The 10,741-nt window shown below is 48.4% G+C and overlaps 1 protein-coding gene across 1 annotated transcript in view; it reads left to right on the top strand.

The window, feature by feature from the left end:
* Positions 1–263: 263 nt before the first annotated feature.
* Positions 264–10,741, top strand: part of DUSP5 (dual specificity phosphatase 5) — a 58,151-nt gene continuing 47,673 nt past the window's right edge. The window contains exons 1-3 of the mRNA XM_011927926.1: positions 264–464; positions 1,739–1,873; positions 5,119–5,204. Coding sequence (XP_011783316.1) covers positions 264–464; positions 1,739–1,873; positions 5,119–5,204 — 422 coding nt within the window. The remainder of the gene's footprint in view (positions 465–1,738; positions 1,874–5,118; positions 5,205–10,741) is intronic.

The raw sequence follows: 10,741 nt of genomic DNA, 5'->3' as shown, positions 1-10,741 counted from the left end.
GCAGGAGACTGAGGTGGGAGAATCACCTGAGCCCAGGAGGTTGAGGCTGCAGTGAGCTGTGATCACACCACTGCACTCCAGCCTACGCAACAGAGTGAGACCCTGTCTCTAAGAAAAAAAAAAAATGGTAAGGGGTGAGGAGAGGCTGAGGGGGCACAGCTGATCAGAGCTCAGAGTCCCAGGAAAGTCAACAACTGGTGGGAGGGACTTGGAACGACCTGCTCACACCTCTTAACCCTCCAGTCCCTGAGGAGTGGGAGGTGATGAGGGGTCCCCCGGGTACCTTCTCATTGAAGGTACAGTCGCAGTCTTCCAGTGCAAAGCATCTCATCAGCCTCACTCCTAAGACAAGGATTTTCCCTCTTCCCTATCCCCAGGTGGTTCCCACGGATGCTCCTCTGCTCACCGCCACACACGAGTGGAATGAACCGTGTTCCCAGCTGGAACCCCTCTCCAGAGTCCAGGTGAACCTCGGAAGGCGCAGTTAATGCCCTTTACCTAGATCAGCGGTTCTCAAAGTGAGGTGGGAGGATCCATCATATCAGATACCTGGACCCTCATTAGAAAAGCAAATCTTAGAAAAGTAAAGGGGTGGTCCAACATGCCATTCCAACCAGCCCCCAGATGATTCTGATGCCATCCGTCTGGGAACCACTGGTCGGGAGAACAATTCAGCTAGAATTTTCTGGGTGCCTGGATGTGGAGTGGGGAGAGGGGAAAAGGAGCATCCCAGTAGCCTGGCTGGTGGCAGCAGGTGGGCTTCTCCAGAAGAAGGAGCTGGTCTGCTTCAGGGCTAGAGGTCTGCCCCTCCCTCAGGCTGGGGATTCTTGTGGTGAGCAGGTGCACTGGGGAGAGATAGACCGTGGTTTTCAGGAACTTCTTGAAGGGATCTGAAACTCCCAGAACATCAAGAGCCTTTCTTTGAAAAGATTTTAATTTAACACACAATTATCATTTGAATCCACTTTCACTGGAAACATTCAAGCCACACCAAAACAGAGGTAGCAACAAAGAAAAGTCCTTCCTCGATGCCCTCAATGCTAGATCCTGTCTAGAAGCAGCCACTGATACCTGATGTTTACCCTTCAGGACCTTTAGGGACATTTATTTGTACACACGGAAGGACAGAGTCTGGGTGCTTTTACATAAAGAGGATAATGGGAAGAGGTTATGTTGGGCAACTCCCTCCTCCCTCCCTTTAATAACACGTCTTAGAACCTCTGCTTTAAATGCCTGGAGATCCAGCATCAGGCTCTCTCTGGGCCTCTTTTCAACAATATCTGGAGGGCGGTGGCTATAGGAGCAAGAAAAAAAACATTTTAACACCACAGCAGAGCACCCCACCCTTTTCCTGAATACCTCCACCATCCGCTGTCCATGCCTACCCTATGACTGCACACACACACTGCCGCTGGTCTGGTTTAAGGAAACCCTTCCCAGTCCTCGCCCAGCGTGGCAACCCCTGACCTCACAGGCAGCACAGCGCTGAGGCACTGGGGCCTCCTTTTGCTCCAGACAGAAATTCCTTGGCCTGGAGAAGGCCCTCTCTGGAGTCCCAGGACAAACGGGCATTGGAAGGGCTGTGTCACCACTGAGAGTTGTGCGTGTTTGCATGTACATTTACCCTGGGCGGGAGTTCAGAGCTTTCCTTTTGATTCCCAAAGGCCTCTGGTACTCTATACAGGATGAAAACCAAGCTGTATGTTGATTGCCTCTTAATGGGTTTTCTAATTTACAGTCCAATGCTTGGGAGTCAGCCAGCTCTTGGGAAAATGGCGGCCTCACCCTCCCTGAAAGCTCAGGCCTGGGTACAGGGTGTCCTCTCTCTAAATGGCAGAGCAAGAGGGAGGAAAAGCTGAAGATGAGAGAAAGAGTGAGGCAGATGGGCAACTCAAGTGTCCTGGGTGGAACAGTATCCCCCCAACATTCATGTCCTTCCCCAAACCTCAGAATGTGACCTTATATGGAAATAGGGCAATGCAGATGTGATTAATTTGAGGTTATACTGAGTGGGGTGGGCCTTTAATCCAGTATGACTGGAGTCCTTATAAGAAGAGAGGAGAGACTGGGCGCGGAGGCTCACGCCTGTAATCCCAGCACTTTGCGGGGCCGAGGCGGGTGGATCACGAGGTCAGGAGATCAAGACCATCCTGGCTAACATGGTGAAATCTGGTCTCTACTAAAACTATAAAAAATTAGGCCAGGCGCGGTGGCTCACACTTGTAATCCCAGCACTTTGGGAGGCCGAGGCAGGCAGATCACGAGGTCAGGAGATCGAGACCATCCTGGCTAATATGGTGAAACCCCATCTCTACTAAAAATACACACACAAAAAATTAGCCAGGCGTGGTGGTGGGCACCTGTAGTCCCAGCTACCAGGGAGGCTGAGGCAGGAGAATGGTGTGAACCCGGGAAGCGGAGCGTGCAGTGAGCTGAGTTCATACCACTGCACTCCAGTCTGGGCGACAGAGCAAGACTCCATCTCAAAAAAAAATTAGCTGGGCATGGTGGCGTGTGCCTGTAGTCCCAACTACTTGGGAGGCCGAGTCAGGAGAATCATTTGAACCTGGGAGGCAGAGGTTGCAGTGAGCTGAGATTTCGCCACCGCACTCCAGCCTGGGCAACGAAGCGAAACTCCATCTTAAAAAAAAAAAAAAAGAGAGAGAGAGAGGAGAACGGATGCAGAAGACACCGAGGGGAGAACACCATGTGAAGATGGAGGCAGACACAGGAGTGATACCTCTACAAGCAGGGAATGTACAGGGTTGCCGGCAACCACCAGAAGCCAGGAGTGCGGCCTGGAGCAGACCCTCCATCAGGACCTCCGGCGGGAGCCCTGCTGACACCTTGAGTTCAATGCTGGCCCCAGAACTGTGAGAGAAGGCATCTCTGTTTTAAGCCACTCACTTGGTTAGTGGTACTTTGTCACAGGAGCTCCAGGAAATGCATATACCAAGGTAGGGGGAGCAAAAAAGCAGAGCTCAGTCATGACTTCTGGGGAGACCCTGAAGCCCCCACAGAGTCCCCAGCATTCAGCTCCTGAAAGGGCCAGGCCCCTTTGAGTCAAAGAGTCTGCCCTGTGCTCACTCAGTTGTGCAGGCAGCTCCCAGCCCTTAGAGAGAGTTCCCTAATAAACAGGGAAACCAAACCCATGTTCCCTCCAGGCCCTCGAGTCACCTGCCACTTGGCAATGAGAGGACGTCAGCCCAGTTCCTGGCTGGCGGCTCTGACAGGCGCCCATCTGCTCCGGAAGTGTCCGGCCTGGATAAACAGAGCCAGGCTCTGCCTCCCACGACCGACCCAGCCAGGTCAAGCGGAAGCCCAGGGCCTCAGGCCTCAGGTCTCCCAGGGGTCACTTTCCACCCTGACCTGATCACAGCTGGCTACCCCAGCAGGAACAGGCATCCCTGGAAAATGGCAGTGAAGACACGGGAAAGGAAGAGTCGGGGACCTACCTCCCAGGCCACTTCCCTGGATATCTGCTGGGCCCAGGGTCACTGCCCCTCCCATCTGCCCCCCTCCTCACTCACGCCCACATAAAGCCATCTGCCACCCTCGCCCCCTGGCAGGCACCACAGCCTCATGACTCAGCACCCAGCCCAGAGCTTCTCCGTGGGTGGCCACTCCGGAACCTTGCAGAGAGGGAGGTGCTAGGAAGGGGGTTTGAGCGGGGGTGGGTGGAGGCAGAATACATGTGCAGACCCCAGGTGGCTGTTCACAGAGCACCAAACCCTGACAGCACTGCCTTCATCCGGTTTTGCAGGCAACCGCCTCTCCAGCAAAGGTGTTGCCTAAAATATCATGGCCTAATTGTAATGCACCTGATCAGTTCCGCTTTCCCCTCCAGGCTTCCCCACTCGTTCTCGAGGTCCTGATCCCAGGCCATGCTGGGATCCTTTCTCCAGTTCCATCCTTGCTTCTTTTTGTGCCTTCCCCACCTTCTTGCAGCCCCTGGAACACATCCCTGGAACAGCTAATTCACCCCCACACACCCTTGAGTAGATAAAGGCCCACAAATGTATTAGAGACTTCATGCCATCCTTTGAGCAAGGGGCTTGACCCCAAGTGCCCACCCCAAAACACTCGTGGTAATGGTGACACCGTAGGTGCCATTCTGGCGAAGGGAGAGAGTGAGAGTGGAGGATGTCATCCCCACAGTGGCAGGGCAAGAGATAGGTCCCCACCCCAGGAATCTTGGGCAGGTGGCTCCAGGTTCCGTTCTGAGTCAGGCATTCTTTGTAACTGTTGCTTTCGCTCAAGGTGGCTTGGCCCCTGGAAGATCAGGATTTGAGGCCAAGCCCCAACCCTGAGGGTGAGGATAGGGCCCGAGCGGGAGCTGTGTTTCCTCTGCTGTTGCTGAGACCCATCCATAGGGTCACTGCCCCTCTATAGCCTCTCAGGCCAGAAGGGAGATGTAGCCACTTGGCCTCATAGCTGAAGACAGGTCCTCAGGATTTGGCCCTGGTTCTGTCCCTTCCCAGGTAGCTCCCTGTGGGGTCAGATTCTCCTGGAGAGCCAGGCAAGGGTGCCCCTACTTCTTCCCAGCCCTGTTCCCTCCTAACCAAGTCTGCGGTTTCCTTTCATTTCTTAATGGTTGTTTTAACTGCTGGGAACCTCAAGGAAACAGTCATTGCCTAACAAAAGTAAAGAATCCTGGGAAATTTCAAGAAACTTCAAAATTGTAGCAGGAAGAGCCCAACCACATTTGAATGCCAGTTCTGCAGCTATGTGTGAACCTGAGCAAGACACCCTCTCCGTGGCTGGGTTTCCTCAATTCTATGAAGGGGATGACAAGGGTACCTGCCCCAAAGGACTGTTATGATGCTGAAATGAGGCAGAGAATTGTGAAAAGGCACAATTTGAGACAGTCTGGTTCCTTGGTAGAAATGGACACAGTTCAGTAATAGCAATAATTAATAATAATCATGGCGACTGTTCCTTTACATGTTCTGTGTTGACATGAGCGTCAAGCATTGTGTGGAGGGTTTCAGCTGCACTAACCTTCCTAAGATCTGTGTGCTTTGTTCCAGTCTTTCTTCCCACACTCTTTTTCAGGAGACAGTTCAACTCTCCCAGAGTCACCCCTTTCCCGCATTTACACCCCCCCTTTCCCCCTAGGCATTGGGCTATTTTCCAGGCCACTCCCTGTCCCCCACTCCAGGGAGAGTCTCCCAGGAATTTGCCCTGCTTCCCAGAACAGGAAGGTGGGCAGAAAACAGCCCAGCTGGAAAATCAGAGTACATGTTTCCGTACAGCTTCTTCAGAATGATAGACTTCTAGAACAAACAAAAAGCTCCATTCAGGAGCCGCTCTCTATTTTGCCCTGGTACTCCCAGCCTGCCCCACTGCACAGCTGCAGAAAATGTGATTTTCCTGAGGCCACACAGAGAGTAAGCAGCAAAAATTCCAGCAACATGTGGCACTTGCAATGCATGTACTGCATCCATTCACTTAGTAAACACCCATGGTGCTGACGTGGTGCTGCGTGGTGATCAATACCACAAAGGCCCATGTGCTCAGTGCATTGACATTCGACGAAGAGGGCTCAGAGCCCAAACAAATCAACAAGGCAATTGCCAAGACTAACAAATGCCATGAAGAAAATGCATTCTGGTGGTGTGGGACGGAGGGATAGGTGGATTCAGGGGAGGGAGACTTCTCTTTACCTAGAGTAGTCAGAGAGGCCTCTCTGAAAGGTGACACTGAGCCGAGAACTGAACGATGAGACACAGCTCAGGAAGGTCTTGGGGAACAGCAAATGCAAGGGTCCTGGTGCAGGAATGTGTTCACTCTCTTTCAGGAACAGGACGATCAGTATAGTTGGAGCAGAGCACATGAGGAGAGGTAGGAGAGGCAAGGAAGACAGATTCATAGCCAGTGTAATGGGCTTGGATTGGATCCTAACAGTGACAGGCTGGGAGGGTTTTAAGTAGGGCAATGACCATTATGCCTTGTGGCCTAGAAAGATCACTCTGGTGGCTGTGAATGGCTCAAAAAGGGCAAGAAGTTCCAAGGAAGCTGTGGTGGCCTGGACCACGGTGCCAGCTGTGAGGTGCAGGGAGGCGAGAGGCAAAGACCTTCATCCTAACGCACCTGAAGTGCTTATCACTGAGCCTGGCATCCACTGAATTATGAGTGATGGCCCCTCCAGAGATGGGGGCCTGAGGAGGAGGTGCTGGGGGCTAGATGTGGCCACAGGTGGCAGTGACAGGGGCTGGGGAGACTGCCTTTCCTGGGCTTAAGACTACAGGCAGTCTCCAGAGGTAGCAAGTGGCAGCCGACTCTGTGGAGCCCACATCCTACTTTGGTTCTCTGAAGCCTGTGTCATCTTCCCATTCTTCAAAGGTCATTCTCAGAGCTACTATCTGTGACATAGAAGCATTCTAGAAATAAAAACCTGCCAGTAATTAGAATGGAAGTAGCTTACATATTTTTTATATTCCAAAATTGTGTTTATATTATACAAACGCATAAAAATTTCAAGTGCAAGAGCATATAGTGAAAAATAATTTTCCCTCCACCTCTGTCCTCCCTCCTTGGAAAAAAAATTCTCTGTTTTCTACTCATTCTTTTTCCAGAAAAATTCTCAGCACACACACACACAAAATTATATCCTATTTTTAAACATAAAGATAAGATCGCATACATACTGTTTTGTACCCTTTTTCACACACACAAAAAAATATTTCTTGAAGATCATTTCTTATCAGTCCATGGATCACAATCTCAATCTTTTTAGTGGGTACATAGTATACCATAGAATAGCTGTGTTAGAGAGGAAAGTGGACATTTAGATGGTTTCGGGATTTAACTACTATAAGGAATGTCACAAAAAAACTCCCCATATGTAGTCTTTAGTATTTTCATTGCACAAATTCCATTTGAACCATGGTTCAAAAGATAAATTACAGTTTTTGTTTTCACAAATACTGACAAATTGCCCTTGGGAACAGTTGGATTAATTCATCCTGACCCCCACTGCCAGCTGACCCTGAGGGCATGCCCTTCACAATGTCAACATAGGCGAGGTCCAAATGTTTCATGACACCTTACAATATAATTTTTTTTTGAGACAGAGTCTTGCTCTGTCACCCAGGCTGAAGTACAGTGGCTTGATCTTAGCTCACTGCAACCTCCCACTCCTGGGTTCAAGTGATCCTCCTGTGTTAGCCTCCCGAGTAGCTGGAACTATAGGCACACGTCCCCTTGCCTTGTTAATTTTTTTTTTTTTTTTGTATTTTTGGTAGAGACGGGATTTCACCATGTTGCCCAGGTTGGTCTCAAACTCCTGAGCTCAAGCAATCCTCCCACCTTAGCCTCCCAAGGGATTGCAGGCATTAGCCACTACACCTGGCCTGTAACTGTACTTTTTAAGGGTAAGCACACCTGTATAGGTGTTGTGGGTGTTATCACCCCCATTTTGTAGACCAGGAAGCACATGACACCCACCCCAGGGCACAAAGCCAGTGGGGTGGAAAGCAGGGGCCAGGTGGGGGAGTGGCTGCCTCCACAGATACTAGGACTCTGGCAGTCAAGGCACAGTACACAGGTCAGAAGCCAAGAGACAGGGCAATGGTCAGGTCCGTAAACCCACTCCACCAGGACCAGGGACATAGAACTGTCTATTCTGTACCCCTGCCTGTGCCAGCCTGAGGCCTGGATGTGGGTGTCGATTAGCCATACTAGGGCAATGGGAAGTAGGCCACTTGCTGGAGGAGTAGGGAGTTTAGGAGTAGAGATAAGAAGTTTCCTTTCTTCCCACCATGAACAGGTTGGCGGCTGCAAAACAGGAAAATGCAGGCTCCATTAAAAGGAGAGAGAGAAAAAGAGAGGCCCCTGTCAATAAACCACAGTAGCCAAATGAACCTAAGTTTAGCATCACTCTCTAACCCTGTATGAGAGCCTCTTGACTGCTGATTCTTCTAATGGGCTCCACTTCCGTGAACTCAAAGGTAATGGAATGAGTTTCAGCAAAAACTATGTTCTAAATAAAGCAATACGATCAGAGCTGCTGACCTTTGACAGAAAACTCTTCTTACAGGCTTTGGACTTGAAAAGAAGTAAAGAATGTGCTCTTTGTGAGGGTGCATTTGTGTGTGTGTGTGTGTGTGTGTGTGTGTAGACTAAATTTCAGGCATGGATGAAAACAGTAAAAAAAAAAAGTTCTATCATGTTACTAGGACTTGCTTGTTTGAAGAAAACAAAACAAAACAAAAAAACTTAAAGAAAAATGTTAGTGTAAAGAGGGCAGGGAAACATGGCTGTTTGAAACCAATATCAGGGCCCATATGGGTGTAGGACTTATTATTCATAGATAGGATTTCCGTGGGTTTTCAAGGCTGACCTCCAAGGCTCATGCAACCTCCCCTTCCTGGGTTCAAGTGATCCTCCTACCTCAGCCTCCCGAGTAGCTGGAACTACAGGCACAAGTCCCCATGCCTGGTTATTATTATTATTATTATTATTATTATCATCATCATTATTATTATTCTCTTGTGTTTTTGGTAGAGACGGGGTTTCGCCATATTGCCAGGGATGGTCTCAAAATCCTGATTTCCTGACTTTGGTAATCAAGAAAGTCTCCTACAGAGTGCTCCAGCAGAGCTAGGCATGAGGCCCCTAAAACAGACACATACTAGAAGCTTGTGTCCAGACAGGGCTTGCTGAGCACTGTGGGTCACAACCAAGGGGCCATGAAGGCCCCCAGGGGTCCCAGATGATTGGATCAAAGAAGCCCAGAGCCTATGGCCATCACTGCCAGTCTGAGATGCTGGAGTTTCAGTCATTCATCTTTCTGAGTGAAGATGATCTGTGCTCTCCAACTTTCTGATTGTCTTACATGCCACCTACACATTCCATCCATTCCACTGTCTCAGGTAGTCAATAAATAAATTATCTTTCAGCCCATTACAGATCAGGGGCACTAGTGGTGGTGAGAGATTGGTGATGGGGACTTGTACAGGGATGGTGGGGAGTATAAGTGGCTTTGGAAAACAACTGGGCATTACACTGAAGTTGCACACACCAATGACCCAGCAATTACTTCCACTCCTAAAATGATGCCCTGGAAACTCTTGCACATGTATGAAAAGCCTTCACAAGGATCTTCAAAGAAGCATTGTTCATAATCGTAAAATTATGAAAATTCCAGATGTCCTCTGACTGGAGAAGGAATGAATTGAGATCTCTTCCCACAATGTAATATTATGCAGTAGTGAGAAATGAATGCACTAGAGTTACAATGAATCAGATGGATGACGGCCGGGCGTGGTGGCTCACGCCTGTAATCCCAACACTTTGGGAGGCCAAGGCGGGCAGATCACTTGAGGTTAGGAATTCAAGACCAGCCTGACCAACATGGTGAAACCTCGTCTCTACTAAAAATACAAAAATTAGCCAGGCATGGTGGCGGGCACCTGTAATCCTAGCTACTCAGGAGGCTGAGGCAAGAGACTCACTTGAATCCAGGAGGTGGAGGTTGCAGTGAGCTGAGATCGCACCACTGCACTCCAGCCTGGGTGACAGGGCAAGACTCTGTTTCAAAAAAGCAAACAAACAAACAACAACAGCAGCAACAACAACAACAAACAAATAACATAAAAAAACCCCAGAAACTTAGAAGTGCTGGATCTTTGGGTTTTTTTATAATTAAAAAAAAATTTTTTAAAGATGAATGAATCTTGAAGCAAATGATGTATAAAAAAATGAGTTTCAGAAGACTACAATACACTATAAAATAAAAATACACTTTATTTTTCTAAAGCTTAAAAATAAGCAAAGATAAACCTTTTCTAAATAAATCATATAAATATCTTAAAACTTTTTTACAGCAAGAGATTTTGAGCATCAAATTTAGGACAGTTGTTACCCCAGAGGGGCAAACAGATATGGCATGAGGAGGTACCCACAGGTAGGGTCAATGGTTTCAGTCACATTCTAGTTGTTGTGCCACATAGTAGGTTACAAGTCTTTGTTTCATTATGTTTTATTAATTACAAGTATTCTTTTATTAAAAAAAAATCTTTTTTTTTTTTTGAGACGGAGTCTCGCTCCTTCACCCAGGCTGGAGTACAGTGGCGCGATCTCAGCTCACTGCAAGCTCTGCCTCCCGGGTTCATGCCATTCTCTTGCCTCAGTCTCCCTAGTAGCTGAGACTACAGGCGCCCGCCACCACGTCTGGCTAATTTTTTGTATTTGTAGTAGAGACAGGGTTTCACCATGTTAGCCAGGATGGTCTCAGTCTCCTGACCTCGTGATCCGCCTGCCTCGACCTCCCAAAGTGCTGGGATTACAGGCGTGAGCCACCGCACCTGACCAAAAAACATTATAAAAGAAAGAAATACTGCATTACTCCTGCTATGAAGGAGAATGCTATCTATTTGAGAAGCCAGATGCACAAACCAACAAAAAGCATTTTGTATGTCAAAATACAAGACAAGATCTCTATGAATGTCAATACATGTTTGGACTCTGGTTTTTTTAGACATTTGCAACATTTAATGTGAAATTATAATTGTTTCATATTGTTTCCTGAAGATATTGATACAGTATAGGTCAAATGAAACACCAAAAGTAGAATAGAAGAGGCAGTATATGTATATCCTTTAGTATAGCCTATATCTTTAGAAGCTTTTTTTAATTTTTTTTTTGAGACGGAGTCTCTGTCACCCAGGCTGGAGTGTGGTGGTGTGATCTCAGCTCACTGCAAGCTCTGCCTCCCGGGTTCACGCCATTCTGCCTC

Source organism: Colobus angolensis, unplaced genomic scaffold (assembly GCF_000951035.1).
Source record: "Colobus angolensis palliatus isolate OR3802 unplaced genomic scaffold, Cang.pa_1.0 Scaffold75, whole genome shotgun sequence".
Taxonomy (NCBI): Eukaryota; Metazoa; Chordata; class Mammalia; order Primates; family Cercopithecidae; genus Colobus; species Colobus angolensis.
Note: the sequence above shows the minus strand (reverse complement) of the source record. Positions and strands in the feature narration are given on the sequence as shown.